The sequence below is a fragment of the Populus trichocarpa genome, chromosome 8 (genome assembly GCF_000002775.5).
Source record: "Populus trichocarpa isolate Nisqually-1 chromosome 8, P.trichocarpa_v4.1, whole genome shotgun sequence".
NCBI classification, from domain to species: Eukaryota; Viridiplantae; Streptophyta; class Magnoliopsida; order Malpighiales; family Salicaceae; genus Populus; species Populus trichocarpa.
In genome coordinates, this window is record NC_037292.2 from 11,666,098 (window position 1) to 11,690,473 (window position 24,376).

A 24,376-nucleotide genomic window follows, 5' to 3' on the forward strand; every position below is an offset into this window, starting at 1 on the left:
AATCATACTTGACTTGTGTAAAATCGATAAAATCAGACCGAGTTTACAAGCTTATAAGATCCACAAAAATGCTATGTAAGATGAGTGGTTTTTTTGGTTTTGTTTGAATAATCAGTAGACCGGTTCTGGGTTTTCTAGAAACCAGTTATCCTGTTATTTTCATTCTTTTATTTTTTTTTCTGATTCCTTCTTGGGAAATTTTGTTTTTGTTTTGAGATATTTTATTTTTTTATGTTATTAACTTCTTTATTCATATTATCTATCCTTCTTATTTTATTTAGATCATTTATTTATTATAATGTTGTTGATTTTTTTTATTAGATTTTAATATAATTAAAATTTTCCATCTAGGGTGGTATTATATTTTTGGAATTTGCGATGGCAATATTACATTTAATTATAGTTTAAAATAGCATCTAGATTCATCAAAAATTGATAAAAATTCTCTCATTTAATTAAAAATTATTTCTTCAATTTCCATTTTTTTTTATCTCTCCTCCTTTGTATGTATATCTTATTATCTTTTATTTTTTTGAAAAAGAAATTTATCATTCATGAGCAGCAGGCCTCGTGTAATGATTTGTAATCCCATTATTGGGACCTCCACTTCGAATGCCAACCCAGTCATCTATTACCCGGTAAAAAAGATAAATAGCCGATGAGCCTCTGACGTGTCTGACCTGATTAGTTTGGTAAGTGTTCTAAAAAAGGTGTTCGTGATTTATTTTTTCTTAGTTTGTTTTGGATACTGCTAAATCTGCATGCTGATGTGTCATTAGAGAGGAGCAACAGAAGAAACCAAAAGTAAGAACCGTTTTTCCTAACCGTTTTTCCCGCGCTTTTATGAAAGACAGGTAACGAAAAACACCCAAAGTTAGATGGCTCTGCCTTTCTGGATATTTGGCCTGGAAAATAGGCTATCTACTGGTTTTGATTGACAGAGGACGGGAAAGGAAAACGCGTCCTTGAAACAAAGATGATGTGTTAGACTACAAAATTTGGAGATTTTCCAGTTCATAGTATCCCTCTTCTCTTCTTGATTGGAGACAAAGCCAACAACCAAGAACTTACATCCATTAGGGTTGAGGAATGTCATCTAGTTCATGGAACCAAACTGTGTGTTCCTGTTCAGAGATTGTTTGATGTGCAATCACTGACATTGCAAGATCATGGCATTGTCTTGACTTCTTCGTTTTGTTTCTCCAAGGTGCGGTTTTCTCTATAGAATTTGCACATCCTTTGTTTCGATGGGAGTTTTCTTAATGTTTGTTCTTACTACGTTGATTGCTCCAAGTTGTCATGAGTTTGTTTTGTGATCCTTGGTGAGTTAATGGATTTGAATTTTCCATTAGTGATGATAATTGTTTTAGAATATATTAAATTATGGAAACAAATTTTACAGTGTTCAAAGAAAGTTTTTTGAGATGTACATAATTTATTTTCGATTAGCAAGGATATTTTTCTTAAATTTTGGTGCATTTTGATGGAATATACTGGATATTGTGACAGGATAAGCGGAAAGATTTAAGAATTTTCTTCTGTCAGCTTTGCTGATACACACACACACTTGCTTTACTCCATTTTTCAAGTGCAGAAGCACCAATTCAACAAACGCATCAACTTTGCAGGCGCGGCCAAATTAATTGCTTGGTTCGGCCAAAATGACAACCAAAGTGAAAGGTCTTTTGAGAGGTCTAAGATACATTTCACAAATATTTGGTACGTCTACTTTTTCACTCATAAAGAATATGTTATTTCAGAACAAAAAATATTGTAGCTCAACGTTGCATTAATACTAATCAAGTATTCCAACAATAAACTTGGCGGATATAAGCAGTAGTAGTACTGTACTATGCCTGTGGACGTCATCAATCTTTTCTCCAATTTTGCAGATGAAAAGGAACAAGAAATGCAAATTGGATTTCCTACAGATGTAAAGCATGTTGCTCACATTGGATGCGATGGTCCATCTGCAACAAACGCACCAAGCTGGGTATGCCAAAAAGTTTCCTTTACTTTGCCTCTGAAGATCGTACTTATCCATGAAAACGATTTAGGTTGCTTATGCTCCTATAGATAGGCAGCCCCATTTCATGCTTCCTTTGGCTACACGCTGCCTAACATTATCAGCTTATGTCCCTTTTCCTCCAGTCATCAGTGAGTTTGAGAACAAAATATGCGAAAGAAAAAGAAATGAAAACCTTAAATTTTACATAGGTATTGTTCCTTGTCACTGCTCTAATAGACTTTCTGATGAGAAATAATTCCTTGCGTGTGCAGATGAATGAGTTTAACTCTCCTCCAGAACTTTTATGTGTGACTTCAAATTCTAAAGAGGAAGAGAAGAGCCTTTCAACAGATCCACCCGCAGAAGGTTTGCCTTTTTCTAATGATCATGGATCGGTGTTTTTATGGATTAAAATGTGTGCAGGGTTTTACCGGATCATCTATTCAGTTGGGAAAAAATGTAGTTTGCTGATGTTGCTTTGCTTTAATAGACACAATTCAGACTGAAAAGCCGAGGCATAGGTCAAGGCGCTCATCAGGCAGTGCGAGCTCACTTTTAAATTCCCCAGACCGAAGGAGCACCGACTCATCTAGGAATTCCAGGCACCAAGCATCTAGCGGTACGGGTTCACCTTTAAATTCCCCCCGCGGCACTGATGCGCCGAAGAGTTATAGGCGTCACCGCTCTTCGAACAAGTCAATGGACTCTCCAAAAGGAGAATCATCAGGGACCAACCGAATCTCAAGACGGCAAAAGAACTCAAGTCTTGGAGCTGAATCGCCTACTCATGACCAGCCCTCCATCCCAAAACATTCTCGTGGAAGAAAGTCCAAAGGATCACCAGGCAGTGGGTCATCAAAATCAAAAGAAAAGAAGTCTTCAAAAGAAGCGGTTCCTTTCTCAGATCCTGGATCTGGGGGTTGTGAATCTATAAATGGAAGGAAGAACATTGCAAGCCAACTAAGCTCTGTTTTGGAAGCCTATGAAGAAGAGGGATGAAAGCAATGCAGTGATTTGTGTGTTAGAGATTTAATGTAATGTGTATGAAAGTGTTAACTATAATTCAATTTGTCTTTAATTTGCTTTTTAGTTCTCTTCATGTCGTACATGTTTATCTTGCATAGCCAAAAGTCAAAAGCTTGTGCTTCAGCTTTTTGGTAGCCTTTTTTACCCCATATTTTATTGGCGGATATGATGACCAGTCCAGAGCGGATTGACAACAGGAGTTTCTCCAGCATTGTTTTAAAATGTTCAAAAATATGACTGCTCCATCAATTTATCAAACAAATAATTAAATAACATGACTCTTTCTTTTCTTTTTTCTTTCTTACAAAAGTGGAAGGGTTTTCCTTGCAGTATTAGACTCAGTGATTTATGGCATCATGTTACTACTGATACATACAAGACTCAGTGCAGTTCTTTTGTTTGTATAGAGAAACTGATTTTTGTGAGAGAATTGCTTGCACTTACAGTATAAGAAGCGCAGGGATATTTAACGGGGGTGTTTGGAAGTATGATAGCGGTTGTTTTTCGCTTAGAAATTGTATCAAAATATTTTTTTAAAAATAAATTATTTTTTATATCAACACATTAAAACGATCTGAAAACACCAAAAATATTAATTTAAAACAAATAAAAAAATAAAAATTTAATGTTTTTTTAAATCACTTTTGAAACATGGAAACAAAACTCAATTATGGACATGGGGTTCTAGCAATACAAGAAGGTGGTTTTGAAACATGGAAACAAAACTCAATTATGGACATGGGGTTCTAGCAATACAAGAAGGTGGTTGTTACTTCAAATTTCACTTTACAATAATTTTAATTTCGTCATCCACTTTAAAGAGTTGGTTCCCTTGTCATTTGCAGGGAACTTGGGTGCATCTGCATTGTCAAATTTGCAGATTAAATGGAACTGGATAAGCAGAGGACCCTCTCTATGCAGAGATTATCAACCGTGCCTTGACCGCGTTGGAACAATCAGATTTGAAGATACGAATATTATGAAGAGACAAAAACGAAAGCAGCATAAACAAAGAAGAGGAATGATTAACCAAACATACCCAGACAGATTGCCAAATTCATTTATCGACAGCAAATTCACATTTAAAATCCAGAAAGAGTACATACGCATATATACTCAATGCATCAGATACACACCACCATGACAGCTAGCGCCTTCGAAGAGTGATGAAGGGAGTAGAGTTCAGGTGTGCAGCTAGTTTGGGAGATAAGTCAACAGCTTGTTGTGACAAGCAAGGCATTGGGGTCAGTGGTAGTTTATTTTCCACTGGCGTCAATGGAAGAGGGGTTGCTGGGAGATGATTCGAACCTTGGGTTCCCTTGGCTGGTCGCAAGCAAGCCAAGTAGCCGTAGGACTGGTTGTTGCAAATGGGGAGTTTGATGGCCTGTACCGTCGACTCTTTCTCTCTTGGAACTGGTGCTCCACCAGGATCCTGCACATGTAAATTTATAGCGTTTCCATAAAAAAAACAGCAGCAAGCAAGCAAACTCAAAGAGATTGGTTATCTATCTTGTTTTAAGGACTAGCTAAAGGAAGATAAAACCTTACCCCAAGCACAAGAAAAGTGAATGCTTGATTGTCTGCAGCAAGATAGATTTCAATCAGCTTCCGCAGGTCAGCAAGTGTCGCATCCTTCAAAACCTTAAGTGTAGTGATGAACTTCCCATTGTTTCCTTTAGAAGCTTCCCATTTCACATGCACTTCAATCTGTGAATCATTACTTCCTATTAAAGGGTTGTAATTCTCCTTTGAAGCTATCATATCAGAAAGATTTTTCCTACATTCCATCACAGGCACATTTTTCTGTAGCGGTGGTGAGTTTTCCTTGTTTGAACTCTTGAGAGCATAATCCTCGCCATCAGTCAAAATTGGAGGTGTTTGGGAATCAGTATCTGCAACCCTCTTTTTTGCAGGTGGAGGAGTTCTGAATTGTTGACAAAGCTCTCTATTGTTCCCACAAAGTGTAAATATGTTCTGGATTCTTAATAGTCTCGAAGAGGCTGGATCTTTCGAATTCTCATGCTCATTTACTGGCCCTGAAACTGAGTGCCTATCCTCTGACCCATCATTGAGTGCCTCAAACTTCAGAGGAGAAGACATCAAGGAGCCAGCACCAAAATTGATCACCGGACTGGACACATCAACAATCCTCTTCACCTCTATTACTTCTTTCTCCACTTCTTCATCTTCCACTTTGTGTTCCTCCTCTTCTACCTCTTCTTCCTCAAACACAGTGCTAAGACACACTTTATCACCATATGTTGGTGCAAATACTCCATGATCAACCACCTGATTCAAAGTACTTAAATGAGGATAACCAGACAAGCTTTGGATTCCAATGTTGCTAGATTGGTGAGCAGATGTGCCAACCAATTTCACATCACGAACAAACACATCTTGATCACCCATGTCTAAATCCATCGATTTCACCATCCCAGGGTCCTCATCAGCATAAACCCCCATCAATCTTCTGGCAAAGCCACTGCCATCAATGTCCCTAGGACCATTCACACCACTGTTTTCACCCTTTGAATGACATAGCTCAAACTCAATTTCTTCCAAGCGCCTTCTCAGCATCTCAACTTCCTGCTGCTGTTGAAGTATCTTTTCTTCCATCCTCCTCCGCTCCAACTCAACAAACTCTTCAGCCATTCTTTGACACTCATCCAGCTTCTTTTCCAACTGAAGTTTCAGTTCTTCTGTACGCTCACTCACTTTTATGTTTATCTCCTCCTCACTTGCTGAAGACCCCTTCTCTTCAATAAGTGCTCTCAGTGCAGCAACTTCTTCTTCTTTCTTCATTAGCTGTTTGTGAGCTTCATTTCTCTCCTTTTCTCTAAGCTTGCTCTCCATTTGTAGTTTATAGATAAACTGGTCCATGGCTGCTATCCTTGATCCTAAGATGACAGCAGAAGAATCTCCAGCACCAACTTTATCCTTTATCGGTGTATGAGGGCCACGGACAATACATTTTGCTTTTGCTCCATATTCAAGCGTGCAGATTGTCTTGTGTATTTCTTTCGGGTCTGGACTTGCACACAGAATCATCAAAATTTTTGACTTGTCATCTTCAAAAGAATCCTGAAAAATAAGGAACAGGAAAACCTGATAAAGCAGAGTTCAAACAAGCTACACAAACTAACCTAGTTGTAATCAACATGAGTAGGGAGATTACTTGGAGCAGCATAGTCAACTTGCTATCTCTGAAAGGTACGTGAGAATCTCCATTAGCAATAGATTCAACCACTCTCTTCAATGCTATATTCCCTTGGTTGATCTTTGCTGTCTGTCATTTCAACAGAAGCACAAAATCAGTTTTCCTTTTCAATGTCAGCACGCAGAAAAGGGGGGCAAAATGGATCCCAAAATTTTACCTGCATTTTAGCTTCAAAACCACTTTGGCCTGCTTGGTCAATATTTTCTGACCCTGCCATATCCACAAGCATAAGCCGGCCACCTACTGTGGGAACATCAAGGATTATCTGTGCAAACAAGCCATTGAAAAGGCAGATCAATCTCAGTCAACAACAATAATTGCCGTAGTTTCACTTTTTGATCTAAGTCTGTTCTCAATGAGTCATACCATGCAATGACTCCTTGAACTTCGCTCATTGCAAAGCGTGCTCTTAATTATCCTTCGCTTCTCAACTTTCTGGATCTCTTTTGAAATCTTCCCGGCTTCATTTCCAGAAATAAAAGTCGCGTTTTTTGCCTTCTTTCCCATTACTTCAAGTCTTACCTGCAAATTATGATGACAACCTCATAATCCACTATAACATCTTGTCCACCGAGAACTGACATGGCATGGCGAACCCATAAAATGTCCTCATGGGAAATAAAAAAAATGCATCCAGGCAAATCATCAACGGAGAGATAAGCTAAGAAAATTGTTCAAATTAAAATTTCATAAACAACAAAAAATACAAGCACAAGAGAAGATTATATAACAGTTTAGCTGTCACAGGTACATATGCATTACTAGAACTAACAACTCCTGACTTATTCTGGTACCATAACAGAAAGAACAATTTCAGATATCTAGTTCTAGCACTCCCAACCCACTTCTTCATTAAAGAAAGTTGCTTGAGTTTCACTTTGTTCACACACCAATTTCAGGAAAGGCACAATCAGAGAGGTGGTATGGGTACAACAACAGAAAGAAGAAATTTAGTTATTCTTGATTTCTTATTATAAATAAAAAATGAATCATAAAATCGAACAAAATTTTCATGAAAAAAACAAGGAGCAATAGTTAACAAGGAACAAATTCTAAAAAAAGACAGCGTGATATCATAATGCCCTAATCATAACACAAAGAGCAATATCTACTAAAAAATAAGCAAATCAAAACCGAATTTTAATCAAACTTTTCGAATTTTAAACTTGTCGAAAAGTTTACCTTGGATCCACTGCCGCCCTTAGGCCACCCGATTCCAAGTCCACCCCCACTATTAGTTGACAAAAGATCATAAATTTCTTCATTATAAATCTCTAGAACTGTAACTTGCACAAAAGTGCTAATTCGTATCTCCTCCCCATCACCCCCTTCACTTCCCTCTTCTCCTCCTCCTAAAATATCCTTCAAAGATCGATAAACAATGCCTGGCTGCTTCGAGCAGCCAAACATTGTATGACTTTTCCCAGAACCAGTAGGACCATACATCATTATCGTGCATTTTGCACCCAATTTAACCCCAGTAATCCTCGACTCCACGAACTTCTTGTAAAAGGAATCGAGGTCTTCTTCTTCAGAAAAAGAGACCCCATCAAGGCTAAAGTCTCGGTACCCAATGTCTGCACGGACACGAAGAGTTTGATTGTCGGGGTTTATTTGCAAGATGGAATTGGGTTTCTCTTTTTTGTCAGGATAATCTCGTATTCTGCTAATTACTTCGATCGGGTGGTCTTGAGGGGTTTCTTTGACGGTGGAGTTAGGGTTTGGAGATGGATTAAGACTTGGGGTTCTTGTGGAAGAGAAATTTAACCTATGTTTTGATTGCGGTGTCTTTAAGAGGTGTGGATGATTCGATTTAGAAGAAGAAGAAGAGGGTGTAGGGGCCATTGTGTTTGCTTTCAGAATTTTCAAGACTCTGTTTTTGAAGGATATGGATTTTTGAGTTGTTTTTTGTAGGGGTTAGTGAAAGAATTCAAGAATGACTGAATTATTGCGAGATTTAAGGGACTTTCTCAAGGGAAAGACAAGAAATCTAAGGTCTGTTGATGGTTTTTCACGGGTCTTTTCTTTCTTTCCTTGTAGAGTTCAAGACTGTAACTGTGAGAAAAAAAAACTCAGTTTTCAGAGAGAGAAAGATTGATTTTTGATCTGGAAGATAGAGAGATGGGAGAGAAAGGGAGCTAAAGAAGAGTTGGAAAGAGAGAAAATAGCAGTAGAAATTGGAAATTGAAATTAGGGTTTTTCAAGTTTGAAATTGAATATAGCCGTTATGGTTTCTAACGTCTATTTCTGCTGTGGGAGGGACGCTTCTCTTCTCTTCTCTGTGATGATTTGATGGTGGTCCTGGTGGTATTATTTATTTATTTATTTATAGTAAGGACTTTAAAATTAAAAATAAATAAAAAAGCCAATGGAGAGGCATGATGAGCCCATGTAAAAAAACAAATAGGAAATCACATTTTTATTCCCGTGTTTGTTTGTGGCTATTGGTCCCTATCTCTTAAACTTGATCAATTTGCACCAGCATAAACTAAATGTTTGTCAATTGACACCCCAATCAATGGCTGATTTGCATTTATTTTTTTGAGTAGGGATCGAATTAAATTTTTTTATAAAAACTCCCTCCTTTTTGCATTGATATTGTTCACCATCGGCTCGCCATCAATCCAGCCACCAGATTATCCCAAGTAACCACACAAATCCTTCAAAAAAACATGAAAATAGTTTTTTAATTAGAAACTATAATTCAGATTTAGGAATTGTTGTTGATTGGGGCCAATTGATCAACATGTTGTTGCTTTTTGGGAAAATAAATAAATATTTTTCAGTTTAGGATTTTTATTTTTCTATTCAATATTATTAAGATTTTCCAGTTTTCATATTTGAAGGGAATACTTTTTCTTTTTTATTTAGTATTAATATGGTTTTCTGATTTTTTTTTTCTATATAAATAGTTGTAATAGCTTTTTTCAAGTAAAATTTTAATAAAAAATAAATAAATATTTAGAGTATCTCCTCGTAATTATATTATTAGTAATATTTGAAGATTTTAACTGGTAACAATCTCGAACGAGGCTTTGGTGTAATGTTGTTGATGCACACCACCACCACCACACGCCAGACCTGTATCGGTCATCTAGCATGAATTTTAGACCCGTTGGAATGCAGTGATCACGGAGAGCATTCTGTCGACAGTTCTAAATTTACAAGAGAAAATTTTACAATTATACAATGATTCGAGTGTGTAACCACCAAAAGATATCATTTACAAAATAACAGAGAGCAGTAACATGTGGAAGACACTTCACATGTACAGAAAACCTTGAATGGATTTCATGGAATGTTGAAAACCTTGAGTACTGCACGAGAAAGAATTCACGATAGTACAAAAACTCGAAGCTCGTTTCTATCTCCTCTTGTGACACGAGTGTCAGCATCAAGGTAGGTAACTTCAAATTCACCACTTCCAGTATTAGATGGGGGCCGTAATGCATCTGGAATTCGAGGTACTTCTAAGGGTGGAAGTTGTGATAAATTCCCGGTTGTCTTAACAGTTGTTTTCTCGAATGTTATTTTAATCTTCGCCGATCCTGTTCTCCACACAAGCAGAAGCATCCATCTTATTTTCTAGTTCACTGGAAAAGAATATCACGAAATAATAGCAGTAAAGCGAGTAACAACCAAATACAGAAGGGAGAAGTGAGCGAGAGGCCAACCTATGAGTTCGAATTTGTGGGCCAATGTGGCAGTCACTTCAACAGGTTGTAGGGGCCATGGAGCTCCTAGTTCAAGTTCTACGATGTTGTCAAAATCTTTGCTTAGGACATCGATTCTTTGGAAGACCTGATTAAGAAGCCAAAACAAATTTAGGGCAGATTATATCTTGTAAGCGTAGCTTGCACATCCAAGAAACCACGAGTCCAAATAATTTTCACACGTCTAGCTTGCCCATGACACACGGTATCACAATATTGTTACTTTAGACCAAACAATTGTAGACGAGGCCTTCACACAAAAAAAAATCATTTTGATGGGCGTTCACAACATGCAAGAAAGCCTGTCATGTGGCAAGAGATCTACAAGCTACTCCAGTTAAGGTGCTTGAAGGACTGCACCTTGATCTAGGTTTCACAGAATGGTAACATCAAACATTGACCTGCGAACCGAGGTGAAAAGCAGATCAATAGGTAGTGGTCAAAATACACACCTGACCAAGAGTTATGGGGAGCAGCCTTCCAGTGGGTGGTCCAGGACGACTTCCACCTAGGGTGCGAGATGAGAATGCACTGCTATAAATAAGCTTCCATCTCCCTTGCAGCTTATCGATATCCTTTGAGAGATCAACTAGTCCTCCTGCAGCTTCAAGATCCTTGGCGGCAGCATCTGCCTTCTGTTGATCATCTTCGCTAGCAGCAAGACCTCTGTTCAGGCCAGAAACAACACTCTGCATTCAATCAAACATAAGTGCCAAGGTAAGAATATTCATGAAAAATTGAATATGCACCCTAGAAGGAAGAAAATAAGCTTGGTGTGTCTGTATTGGCATTCATGTACCAAAAGAAAGGGATCCAAGATTTTGCCCATGTTTCTGGTGTTTTGAAATGAGTCCATGAATTAAAATAAATGTCACATGAACTTATTCAAAAAAATGCATTCAAATCATAAAGAGTGAAAACTAATGTAAGAGATTCTAGGAATTAAACATCACATCAATTATTCCTCCACGTGACCATAAGAAAAATATTATGGAAATCCTCCAATATTATAACAGACTCTCTTAGAAGCTCCTAACAGAACACATAGAGGCCTCATTTCCCTGTTAAGTGTCTCTTACTGCACTCATCTAGTCAAAAGCACCATCATTCTTCCCCTAGAACCGTCCAATTGCAAGAGAAACATGCTGATGCACATGCTTTGTGGAAGACCTACTGTTAAAACTTCCATTCTATAGCATTTGCATCACAAATGACAAAAGCGTAGATACTTTACATTTCAATCTAGAGAGAACAGAGGTAAGCTCTATTATATTATATAGAAAAATGAACATTGCCAGTTTTCCTGGTGGTTTCTCTATTATATAACAAAGCATGTCATTGATGGTTAATCATTCTATTACGATTTACTGATGCTGTTACTATCATAAAAATTACATCAATTTTCACCTCCCAAAAACAATATTTAATGAAATTTTTATGCCAAGAATACACAGATTAAGTACCCAACAGATGAAGCAAGGAATGATAGCCATATTTACACCCACTTTTCCAAACACAGCCACCCCATAGTTGAACAAAAGATCAGCATTTATTAATTGCCTAACACAGTTTATAACCAAGTTTTGCTTTAACCACGTCTCAATTAACCATTATGAGAGTTATGCACTAATGTTTTTCGATCAAAACCTAAATAACATACCTTTTACTACACGAACAATACATTCATAGGGAATGCATCCGAAATTGAAACTAGTGAACCTAATTAAGTGGAACAATACAAAAGAAAGGTGATGAAAAAAATTGCAACTGAACAAACATATGCATCTACATTTACAGCTGTGAGAATTAAGGTGGAAGTTTTAAGAATTAATCAGTTATATTAATATTTATCGATCCATGTTTTCCCTTGACGCCACCTCCTAGGAAAATATTTTTGACATCATTTTATACTAGAAATATTACTTTAGATTTAAAAAAAAAAAAAAAAAAACAGGCATTCCTCATACTATGTTCCCTGTTTAGCATTTCTAACCCACACTCTTCCATGAAAGCACTGTCATCATTCTCTAAGAATCAAATCTGCACATGTGAAACTTCCAGTTTTTGTGATGCTTTTAACTTCAGAAGAGACTTGTTTAAGAACTTTTCTTTTTCTAACTCATTTTTGCAGTGGAAAAGAACTAGGCCACTCATTTGTGTACTTGTATTCTTAATTTATAGAGAACAGCGATAGCAATTTCCATTCAGAAAGGAAGCGAGCATTAACAGTTATCCAGGAGGTAGAAAGTTTGATTGTATCATATGCTATAGATTGTGAGGTGTGACTGCCTACTAAATACAACACAATAATATGACCTTCCACTACCAGAAACAGAAGGATTGATAAATGCCAAGAATACTTTATGTTATCCTATATACAGAAGAAGCAGGCATGAATCCACATATTTGTTGCCACTTCCCTCGACACAACCATCTATACAACTAAAACCCATAATAAGCGTTCACCCACATTTCAGTCAGAAAGAAATTACAATTCCTGTTCTATCTCATTTACACCATGAAAGTACAAGTGAAGTTATGCTTGTATGTTCTAGATTCCTGAGAGAACAAAGGTAGCAAAACACATACATGGTGGATGTAATTGTTACTGGTTCTTGTGGTAGGAAGTCAATTTAATCAAACACCATTGGCTGTGATGTGGTGCTAACTACAGAATTTTACACAATCCTATCGATTTAAACCACCAAGAACGCATTATACACCGATCAATAAGCATCGCCCCCACTTCCCTCGTCACAGTTACTTATACAACTAAACACAATACTAACCATATTAAACACGCATCCATGATTTGATTAGTGTGACTGAAGAATCGGCCTTGCTCTTAAGGAGGTTTGTTCCTTTCATTGACTTTCTGGTTTCAAGTCTCAGGGCAGCACATAGACCAATATGAAGGGTGCATTTTTAAAATGTCCTTGAAGCGTGACTTAGTCTCGGTCAAAGCGTAAGATGCTAAAAAGATAGCCATTATCGATCGAACAAAAAAAGCGAGAGAATTTAACTTATGTTCCCCAAGAAAACAAAACCAATCAACAGCAAGCTTTCACTCACCCCAGGACCAGTACAGAGCATCTGAATCTAAAAATTAAAGAACCCAATTAAGTATAAAGCCATAGATACCGAAAAGCAAGAAATTGAACCATAATCAAGATCACTAACATCGAGATTGGCCGTTAACTATTAATCACATAAGATTGAAACCACGAAAACAAGAAGCACCCAGTTGGCAGAATTGAGTTATTAACTAGATAAAAAAAAGAAGGTAAATTACAATTACCAGCAATTTGAGTTTCAGAGAAGCAATGGGTTCAGTTTTTCCCTCTTCATATGGCGAAGATGGAGGTGGGTCCAGAACATAAATTTCATCAAGAGCTGACCTCAACACAACACTTCTCTGTCGATGGTGTGTATAAGAACTGTCACGTCCTGTTCGAGTTTCATGTGGACTTGGTGAAGTTCTTTGTACAGTGTGAACTTTGCTGGGAAGTTTACATTTTGCAGCAGGAGGAGGAGGAGAGAGAGAAAATACTGGAGGGTGAAGTGGAGAGCTTACAGATGCCATGGTTTTTTTCTCTATTGGATGCTGCAAGGCTTTCTTCTTAAAGAGCTCTAAATAAATAAGTGGGAATTTTTGTGGCCAGGGGAAGGAGATTTTGTTTTTCTTTTTTCTTTTTTTTTTCTTGTGCTTTTTCATACTTTTGTAGAAGTAAATTTGGTGCTTTTATATGCACGATTTTTCTAGCCTAGTGTCTATAGTTTTATTTTTTCTATTTTAGTGCCTACACTCTATTTTTTAATTAAATGTCTCTGTATTTATTTTTCTATTTAAGAATCCATTATATTGCTATTAATGTGGTTATTGTGAAGATATGTGTTATCTTTATTATGGATCCTGCTATTTATGAAATTAAAAAATTAAAATTAAATTTTGAGAATAAAACAAAATGAGAAGGGATAAAGATGTAAACTTGTTTTAGGAGGAAAATTTCTCACCCAGCTTCTCCTCCTAAAACATGACATCAATTTATTTCATCCTTTTGTTTTTTTATTTATTTATCGTGTTTTATGATTATGGAATAACCCATGAAAAGAAGAAAGGTGTGGAATTTTCCTACTATGGGAAGATTTACTTCTTTATTGTTAGATATTTCTTTTCTTTTCTTTTCAAATTTTAATTCCCGTTTTTTTCTCTTTGTTTTTCTTGTTTATGAATAATGAATTCCGATAATTTGTTTATTTAATGGACACGTCATCAACAGTTTAACAAGTTCTATAAAAGACAATTGAAAAAAATAGAGAGATAATTGCTTGAAGAGAAAACTAAAAATTAAGACATTTAATATAAAAAAAAAAAGATAATTATAAAATCCGTCAATCATTGGTCTGAATTTCACTTTTCCTTTGTATTTTTATAAAATACATTTCTCATTGTGTAATTTACATGTTTAATAATAGTTTATATCATCAATATTGTATTTTATTTAAATCTTTTGTTTGGCCTGTGATGTAATGCTTAATTAATGAAAGTATAACGAGAAAATGAAATTTAACTAAAATATAAAAGGGTTTTTGTAATTATCCCTATAAAATAAAAATACAAATAAAAAAGATAAAATTTAGAGATATGGGATTATTTTGGTAGAATTTTGTTTTAAGAAAACATCAACTTTTTTTTATGCATAATAGTTACAAGATTCAATTACAAAGTCCACCTAGTTTAAGACTGGGCTATAGTTCAACCAAGTTGACAAAGGTCAATGAAATTAACTAGGATCGATCAACTTAATATTTAAAAAGACTTGAAATGCTATTATTTGAAAAAAAAAAAAAGGATTTTTCAATAACCCATTCCATATTAAACTTTGAGTTGATGAATGAGTGACGGCTGAGCATTTCCAGTTCAGTCCGGTTTTGAACCAAAATAAATAACCAAACTGAATTTTTTTTTTAATTTTTTGAATCGAACCAAACCGAAAACCGGTTCAAACCGATTAATTTCGGTTCGGTTTGGTTCGGTTTTTTTCCTTCCAAACCGGTTCAAACCTAGTGGTCCTCAAACAACACTAGTAATATTCCTCCCTCTGTTTTGGATCACTGGCTGGGTCTAATGTGGCTTTTGAAGAAACAACACTTCAGTCCCTAAAATGTTGTTTTGCCCTCCCCAACCAATTTAGCAGAAGAAATAGCGTCGTTCCAAGAAGGACTGTTCATCCTCTTCCTCCTCTGGAACAGAAGAACCCACCTGAAAAAGAAAAAAAAATGTTGGCTTTTATTAGAACCATCAACACAACCACATCCAATCTACATTATAGACCAAGTTGTCTACCACAAATCTCATTTTGTCCCAGTTTCCTTCACCCCACGATGCGTCATTAATGTTAAGGAAACTCATCACCAACAGTCTAACAATGACAGGACTGTTGGTGTTCTTATCCCACCAAACACGGAGCAAAAAAAATAAAACAATAATTATTAGTATACAAGATCACTATCCCAGGAAGATAAGGATCGAATTTCTCTCAAGGTTTGACCTTAAAAAATCAGAGGGGGAAAGAGAACGCAAAACCAGAGAGACAGAAAAGGAGGGAACCTAGAGACCAGAGAAAGGAAAAACCCAAAAACCAGAGAGGGGAAGAACAAGAAACAACAAGAAAAGGAGAGAGAGGATCGGGGTTCCTTCCACCAGGATCCAACAAAAACAAACAAACACCATTGTTTATTAATCTCTGCTTTCTTAAGAACCCGTGCTTTCCAGGAAGAAGCCACAGCAAGACAAAAGTCTCATAGAGAGTAGAGGGAGGGGAGAAAAATCAAGTGAGAGTAAAGTGAGAGATAATGAGATATGCAGAGAAGGGAGGGGAAAAGGGGGGGCTGATGGGTGAATGTTAGTTTAGGGTTAGAAAACATTCTATTTATAATTGTTTTTTTTTTTAAGTGCTAGCTGGTTGAACCGGTTCGGTTCGGTTCAATCGGTTTCAGACATTAGAAACCGAAACCGAACCGAACCAGAATTTTTTTGTGATTTTTTAATCGGTTAATTCGGTTTTTTTTTCGGTTTTTTTTTTCGATTTTCTCGGTTTAATCGGTTTATCGGTTTTTTTGCTCACCCCTATGAGTGAGTTCACAAATTTTTTTTAAATAACATAATTTGGTAAAAGTTTTTGGAGATGACATGTGCTGGAAAAAATATATGGGAAATAGCATAATCTAAACACAATAACATTTTTTAATATCGGTTTTGTACATATTACTATTCTTAATGACAATTGTTTAATCAACACTAAAATACATGTTTTGTGCAAATTAATTACCATGATCAAAAGTCAACCCAACATTTTATAAAAAGATCCAATAACCGAAATATGAGATTCAATATTTAATGGCTAAAAATAGATAGAAGAGATAAGTTGATCTAGTAAGAGAGAAATGAAAAAAGAGAAAAAAGAAAAGAAATAATGGATAACCAGGGATATACCAAAACTTTATTTTTTACACGTTTAGTACCGTTATAAAAATTTCAATTAGAAAATTATAACTACAACTTGAAAGATAACCAAATGAGGTTGTAATTAACATGAACAAAACTCTTAACTAATTATGACTTTATCTAGTGATATTTCAATGTGTGACTAAAATCTTTTCATCGAAATATTTCTAATGATATCGGATATGTTGAAAACAGAGCCCTAATAATCCATCATTCTTTTTATTTTTTTCTTATTTTGTTTTCTCTCTTGCTATATCAGCTTGTCTCGTTTCTCTTTCATGACTATTAGATTTTAAATTTTATAATTTAATTGTCGAATCTTTATAAAATTTTAAATTGATTTTTATACATATTAATTAATTTGAATGAGATATAAAGTTCATAACAACCGCAAATATATATGAATTGTATTATTTTTATAATATTTTTATGACAAATAGTTATTTATAAATTCAAATCACGTTAGAATAGTAAAAGATTTTAAGTCCCGTTACTAGAAAAACATTTAAAAACATGGCTAGCTGCATGTTTTTAAAAGTTTTGATTTTTTTATTTCATATTTTTAAAGCATTTTTAGATATTAATATAAAAATTAAATTTTAAAAAATAAAAAAAATTCATTTAAATATATTTACAAGTAACTTTTTTTTTTTTTTAAATAACTATTACTACTGCCCTATCAAATCCACATCAGATAGGTAGCAGTGACTTTTTGGTTAACAGGGACACCTGGGATCCTGAGCGGCAAGGGATAGATTGCGTTGGACCCACCAATGAAGACTTCTATGATCCATGCCATTAATTTACCTTTGGTATAACTACAAATTAGTCCCTAAAACTTATATATTTATTATTAGATCAATTCCAACCTTGACTTTATTTGTTTTTCCCCAGCTTTCCCTGGCCTAAGGTCATCGTATCATGTATTCTCTATAATTTTAAAGTCAGTAAATACACGATATATAAACAAAATCATCTAAAATTCATATATTATCGAATATAGATCACTATATTTTTTTTCACGTTTCTTGTGTTTATTAACTTGATTGGTAAATAACGTGGTTGACTAAATTCTATGTAATTACTAGATTTATAGCCGGTACTGTGTTTTGGATTGAATTATTTTTTTCTGATCGAGAAAGAAATATAAAGATACTTTTAAGGTGTTTTATAGGAAAAGAAATCAATTATAAATTTAAAATTTAATGTGTATTAGAAGATATATTTTTTAAGTATCGAGATTGTGATATTTTGAGTGATATATTTTTTTAAATAAAAAATTATTAAGACAACAATATATTGAATCGATTCAAGTTAATTTTGATCAGCTTACAAAACTTATGTCTTGAGTCATGAGATCATTATAACCACATAAAAAATAAATCAAAACAAATAAAAATTTCAATTCTAAATAAACATTTTATCAATAAAATTTTATCTTATTTCCTTTTCAATCAAATGAGTTGGAAGCAAGAAAGTGTAAACTAAACATTTCATTTTGTTGATTGATGAAGGTAAAAGTTTACAAGTTAAACATGGATGTTTTCTCTCCTGAATATATAAAAAACCAAGATATATTAATTTTTTGAACTAAAAACTTTGTATCAATGATGAAAAATTGTTTGATATAATTCAGTATTTTATGATTGTTTGGCACTACCGTAACAATTATTTTTTAAAATATTTTATATGAAAAATATAATTGTTTTTATTTTTAAAAATTTATTTTTAATATTAACATACAAAACAATATAAAATTAATAATATAAATTTTAAAATATATAAAAAACAATTCAAAGTTTTATAAAAACATTTTCAACCACAAAACTTTGCTCCGTTTTTCTTTTTCTCCTTGTTCCGTCGTGAGTCGGTCTCTAGCACACCACTAGCAACCTCTTTTATGCCATCAGCCACCGGCCACACCTCCCACAACCTCCACTGGATCATAAAACATGAGTAGTAACTTCCAGTGTCCCGTCATCTACCACCATGCCATGATAATTACACTGCCACCTACAAATTCCATTACCACCACCGTCAAAAGCTTCGTTACTTCAGCAATAATCAATGATTTTGTTAGGTTTGATTGAATGAAGATCGTATTTGTTTTTGAATTTTAAAAATATTTTAAAAAAATTATAATTTTTTTTTTATTATTTATTTCAAGGTTTTTTTTATGTTTTTTTTATTGTTTTGATGTGCTAATGCTAAAAATATTTTTTAAAAAATAATAAAAATATTATTTTAATACATTTTCAAACAAAAAATACTTTTAAAAGCAACTGTTATACACTCTCAAACATCCCATAAAAACATTAAATACATGCTATTTTATACACAATTTTAAATGAGAAAGTTTTACGATTTTAAAACTGAAATCTTATTAGTTATTTATTTTTTAAAGTTCCCATATATAAAGAACAGAAAATACTTTATCTCTTATAATTATATATTTTTTATTTTTTTAAATAATTTCATAAAATAACTAATAGAATAGTACTAATTATTCTGAAAACATTATAAAATTACTTTTTTAAATGTTCACCACTTCATTGTGTTTTTTTTTTAAATTAAGTTAATTTTTGATTGATTTTTTTTAACATCCAACTTAAGGCAGAAGAAGAAACAAGTTGATCAGACCTGAATTAACCAGCCCGCTGGGTTTTACAACAATGAAGAAAATATGAAAAAAACATAGTATCAAATAAAATAAAAGGCACAACCCTCCAAAAGAATTTGAAAACTCAAAATGGGACACATTTCCCGCTCAAAATAACCTTTCCCTTTCAAAAGAAGTGACAGTGATGATAGCGTCCTAGTATTACAGATCTATACTACTAGATCCGTTTATTCTCTCCCATTTCTGTCTAGTACACAAATCAATTCAACAACCTTAAACATCCATAATTTATTGATTTATCAAAACTCTTTAATCCATGTCAGCCTCCTCAGCCCGTCGGCTAAGAGATCGAAATGGCGTCGCCGCCGCCACAGCTGCCCAAAAACCCACCAAAACCGTAACCCTCAACTCAACCTTCTATAATAATAACCGCAATTCAGCCATAAAAGGGTCGCTCCCAGGCAAAGAGAACCCCACCAGGCCCAACTCTCGGGTCCAGAAACCCTCAATCCTGCCAGTACCCCGTGTTGACAAGGCCGCTGTAGGAGATGGTAGCGAAGGGCGTATGCGGTGGTCGACGTCATCGGCGCCAAGAGGTAGGAGTCCAAGCCCATCTGAATTTATTAGGGTATTTAGGGATTCTAGGGTTTGTAAAGGGGAGAGTGATCAACGAGTGGTGTCGAGTGCAGGGAAGAAGAATGGGATTAGGGGTTTGAAAGAGAATGGTGGATTTAGTGTGGAATTGAAGAAAAGGAATGGACTTTGTGAAGGAAATGATTTGAAAATATTAGAAAGTAAAAAGCAACTTTGCGGGCTTAAAGTTTTGAATGATAACTGTAATAAACAAGTTAATTTAAGAAAATCAAGTGAGCTTGATTCAAATTTAGATTCAAAAGCTGCAAATGTTTGTAAATTCGATAAGTTATATGAAGAGAAATCCGAGCCTGAGTTTAAATCTGATAGCTTTAGAGAGTCTAGTGAGAAATCCTCTGTGAAAGGTAAGGTTTTGGAGAACCTGAAAGATAAGGGGTTGAGTGATGAAGGAAGTGGAAGCAAGGTTGGTGTCAAATATCCAAGCAAGCTTCACGATAAGCTCGCTTTTTTAGAAGGAAAAGTGAAGAGGATTGCGTCGGACATTAAGAAGACAAAGGAAATGTTGGATATGAATAACCCTGATGCGTCCAAGGTGATACTATCAGATATTCAAGATAAAATTTCTGGGATTGAGAAGGCAATGGGAAATGTTGCGGGTACTGGAACAGCTGTGGTCGTGGAGAAGAGTGAAAGTGAGAAGGTAGAGGATGTGAAGAGTTCGGTTAAAGGGTTGAATACCGAGGAACTTGAAGAAAGGCTCTTTCCTCATCATAAGTTGCTTAGAAACCGAACATCACTGAAGGCACCTAGAGCAAGTTGTCAAAGTCACGAGTCTGGATGTGAGTTAAAGGTGGGGGAGAAGTTTTCTGGTCCTATTGAAGAGAATCCAAAAGCATTCGAGCTTTTGTATTCCCTTGGTAAAGAGGATAAAAAAGTAACCATGAGAGATGCAAAGGTGGGTCTTGAGTCTTTTGAGGTCCAAGAAATGGGTGATGATTCAGTTTCAGGCAAGCAAGACTCTTCAAACATGTTCAATCTCAAGTGCGAGGACCTTGTTCTTACAACTGACGAAACACTCGATGAGTTTGATGACCAGGAGAATGGAGATACAATCATGATTGGCGAGGAAACTGAAGATACTTGTGTCTATGAGGTGAAAGAAATAGGCACCAAAAATTCTACAGGAGGATGGTTTGTGTCAGAGGGAGAGTCAATTCTTCTTAGTCATGATGATGGGTCCTGCTCTTTTTATGATATTGCAAATTGTGAGGTATGTACTAGAACTATAATTTTCTGCTTGGCATTGAACTTCCATTTTGCTTGGAGCTTTTACTGATCAGCATCCCAGGTCTTCCCTGACATGCTTCTTGTTTATTTTCTGAATTTTCAACGAGAGACTTCTAAAGAATGTAAAAACAACATTTTTAACTATCCCGAATATCTCATGCATGTTTCCTTCCCTTTTCCTAAAGAATCGAATCCATTTGTTTCTGATTTTCTTTTCGGATAAAAGAGAGATGCGCTTTTGACAATTTATTGAGCTTTCTGATTTTACCGATTGCTGCTTATTTCATTTAATCTCTCTCTGTCACTCTTTTCATTTAAACATGTTTGTGTGAACAAAGTAACATGCAGATAATGTTTATTATCATAAACTTCATGAGCAGATTGATGCATACAATGACATAATCAAACCAGCAGCATTTTCTTCAAGACTTAATTGTACACTGATGATTAATAATTGTTTCAGGAGAAGGCTGTATACAAGCCCCCAGGAGGAGTCTCACCTAATATATGGAGAGATTGCTGGATGATTCGTGCACCTGGTGCTGATGGCTGCTCAGGCAGATATGTCGTGGCCGCATCTGCTGGGAATACTCTTGATTCAGGCTTTTGTTCATGGGATTTCTATGCCAAAGATGTGCGAGCTTTTCACATTGAGGATGGAGGAACAACTGCCTCAAGAACAGTACTTGGTCCCTTACCCAACAATACTGCATCTCGGAGAAATGCTTTGTCTAGCATATTGTTACCTGAAACTCGACAATGGTGGTATAAACCTTGTGGACCTCTTATGATCTCTGCTGCCAGCTCTCAAAAAGTAGTCAAAGTACATGATATTCGAGATGGAGAACAAATAATGAAATGGGAGGTGCAGAAACCTGTGCTAGCAATGGATTATTCAAGCCCTTTGCAGTGGAGAAACAGAGGAAAAGTGGTTGTGGCTGAGGCAGAAACAATTTCTGTGTGGGATGTGAACTCTGTTAATCCTCAATCCTTGTTGTCTGTTTCTTTGGCTGGTCGAAAAATCTCAGCTCTTCATGTGATCAACACTGATGCTGAACTGGGTGGTGGGGTTAGGCAAAGGTAAAACCTCTGATAACTTCAAAATCATTTCTATTTGTCATTATACTGTGTGTGTGTGTAACTACACATATCACAAATGTGAAAACATCTAAAAAGAAGCCACATCAAGATTTCATCAACATCTTAAGACATGATTTATAAATTGTTAAGTTCGTTCCTAAAGCTGGAGAAAGAGATAACAATATCTGCAACATCGATTCTCAAATCAAATGGTGCTTAATTTTGTAATGTTTAGACAGACCATTTTTATGTTTTTCTTCACTGATATGTTTAGAGCCATATTGCTTCTGAGATGACGAAGAGATATTTTTTTTATCAGAGTAATCCTTTCTTTACAATTCTTTCATGTTGTCTGTGGTTTATCCTTTTCCCTTTTCATTATTTGTACTTGAAAGGAGTAGCTCTTTGTAGCTGTGACACATTTGAAGAGCTATGTTGCTTATGACCAAATTAACAATTTGTCAAACATCATCATGGTTTCATTGTTTATGGCATATCCTTAAAGTCTTAATGTATTTTAACCCCTGATTCTGAAATTTAACATTGCTTGTCTTCTGATCATTCTCTTACTTCTCTTTCGCACACATGGAATCACTAGCAGCAATGGGTTGTTTGAATAGGTCAGTAACTGTTGAGTTTAATTAACAAATGCGTGAAGATGCTCTAGAAAAGTTCTCTACCATTTTGAAAGTATGTGATAATGTATGAAATGGTCACCTTTCTAGGAGCTGAAGGAAATAATGCCATGTGATGCTCTCTGATTATATGATTTGTCTACCACTGATCATTTTTCTCCTTTAATGATTCCATGTATCTCTCATTGAACTGTTTTATTTACTACTCATCAATTGTATCGTGTATAAAGATAGTTGCACTACCATATATGTAATAATATGCTTGCTCTGCTTCTTCTTTTTTGACGGTGCCGATATACATTAGGGGTTAGTGTTAGAAGGGAGAAACCACGCTTAATATCATATATGTAATAATATACTTATTCTGGTTATTAACTCTGTATAAAGAGGCTATGGAACATTTCTCTTACCAGTCCTCATGTTGGTTTTTGAACGCAGAGCAACTTCTGCAGAAGCTGAAGGAAATGATGGTGTGTTTTGCACCCATGATTCTATAAATGTCTTAGACTTTCGCAATCCATCTGGTATAGGCCTTAAGATACCGAAAATAGGTGCCAGTGTGCAATCGGTTTTCAGTCGTGGAGATTCGATTTACATTGGCTGTGCCAATACGAGGTTTGCAGGGAAGAAACATCCTTGTTCCCAGGTGCAACATTTCTCAATGCGCAAGCAAAGGCTAGTCAACACTTACTCTCTGCCAGAATCTAATGCTCAACCACATTACTCAGCTATAACACAGGTTTGGGGGAACTCAAACGTTGTAATGGGAGTTTGTGGATTGGGGCTATTTGCATTTGATGCCTTAAAAGATGACGCACCACAGTCTCTCACTGGTGATATTGGCAGTACTCAAAAGGTCAAGGATGTTATTGGGCCAGATGACTTAGATTCCCCTTCTTTTGATTACTTGGCATCCTGTGCTCTCCTTGTATCAAGAGATCGCCCAGCACTGTGGAAGCGGTTATTGTAGGTGCTGTTCCTGCCTGCCGCTGATGTAATATGTCTAGAAAAGATGACTGTGAATGTGACAACGCCCTGTTGTTTATGTTTTGTTGTCTATTACATGACATGCTTGATATTTATTTGGAATTCTATTCTATAAATACCGCTGGGACATATCTCATTCACATATCTTTGTTCAAGCATATTGGAAAAGGGAGCATTATCACCCCAGCCTGAGAGAGAGTAAACAAGGAGTGGGTTGATGCAACTGGATAAGCTTGGTGATTGTTAGAGTACATTTTGTGGTTGATGTGTGGTAATTGGATAAACACTCTGTTGCTTGCAGACAAGCACTAGACATGGTTTGCCGACAAGATTATCCTTTTATAGTACATTTGAGTTTGGAATAAATTTTTTTGTGAAAGATTTAATCTCATTTTGTTGCTGTGCTTGCAGATGCTGATCCTGGTTTTAATAATCAAATTATACCCTCGTAGCTCACGAACAATGCCCAAGTTGCAGATGTCAAAAGATCCCATACGTGAATTTGTGGTTAATGTGTAGTGGTTATGAAAATCGAAATACAGTTGTGGCTCCTTTGATCTATTGGTAATCAGGTTCCACCCTATAATCTGAGTAGATAAGTTGAGATTTGAGAGTTCTCTTCAGAAACACATGGAGATTGCTCTTGTAGTTTCTTGGCAAAATCTCCAGACTCTTCAATTCAATTGCAGACTGTTAACAAT

The 24,376-nt window shown here is 35.6% G+C and overlaps 4 protein-coding genes across 8 annotated transcripts; 2 read left to right on the plus strand and 2 right to left on the minus strand.

The window, feature by feature from the left end:
• The first annotated feature begins 242 nt into the window (after positions 1-242).
• LOC7494739 (CRIB domain-containing protein RIC3) lies at positions 243-3,230 on the plus strand. 5 transcript variants are annotated; one of them, XM_052455441.1, is made up of 6 exons: positions 243-692; positions 780-1,207; positions 1,510-1,719; positions 1,893-1,993; positions 2,281-2,374; positions 2,499-3,230. In XM_052455441.1, exons 3-6 carry the CDS (start codon positions 1,662-1,664, stop codon positions 3,005-3,007), a joined length of 762 nt encoding a protein of 253 aa, XP_052311401.1. In that variant the 5' UTR covers positions 243-692; positions 780-1,207; positions 1,510-1,661; the 3' UTR covers positions 3,008-3,230. The 5 variants fall into 5 exon arrangements, with proteins under 5 accessions (XP_052311401.1, XP_052311400.1, XP_052311398.1 ...); XM_052455440.1 differs by having other exon boundaries at positions 244-692; positions 1,590-1,719; XM_052455438.1 differs by having other exon boundaries at positions 244-692; positions 1,595-1,719.
• An 829-nt stretch (positions 3,231-4,059) lies between these two features.
• On the minus strand, positions 4,060-8,536 carry LOC7494740 (kinesin-like protein KIN-10A). The gene is made up of 6 exons (XM_024607529.2): positions 7,434-8,536; positions 6,618-6,773; positions 6,409-6,516; positions 6,210-6,320; positions 4,583-6,115; positions 4,060-4,466 (listed from the first exon to the last, which is right to left on the minus strand). Exons 1-6 carry the CDS (start codon positions 8,094-8,096, stop codon positions 4,182-4,184), a joined length of 2,856 nt encoding a protein of 951 aa, XP_024463297.1. The 5' UTR covers positions 8,097-8,536; the 3' UTR covers positions 4,060-4,181.
• An 875-nt stretch (positions 8,537-9,411) lies between these two features.
• On the minus strand, positions 9,412-13,600 carry LOC7473466 (plastid-lipid-associated protein 6, chloroplastic). The gene is made up of 4 exons (XM_002312552.4): positions 13,263-13,600; positions 10,417-10,653; positions 9,926-10,052; positions 9,412-9,799 (listed from the first exon to the last, which is right to left on the minus strand). The coding sequence occupies exons 1-4, from the start codon at positions 13,545-13,547 to the stop codon at positions 9,585-9,587; spliced, it is 864 nt and encodes a 287-aa protein (XP_002312588.2). The 5' UTR covers positions 13,548-13,600; the 3' UTR covers positions 9,412-9,584.
• A 5,634-nt stretch (positions 13,601-19,234) lies between these two features.
• LOC7473467 (KIN14B-interacting protein At4g14310) lies at positions 19,235-23,815 on the plus strand. The gene is made up of 3 exons (XM_024606297.2): positions 19,235-20,956; positions 21,437-22,053; positions 23,127-23,815. Exons 1-3 carry the CDS (start codon positions 19,409-19,411, stop codon positions 23,656-23,658), a joined length of 2,697 nt encoding a protein of 898 aa, XP_024462065.2. The 5' UTR covers positions 19,235-19,408; the 3' UTR covers positions 23,659-23,815.
• The last annotated feature ends 561 nt before the right edge of the window (positions 23,816-24,376 follow it).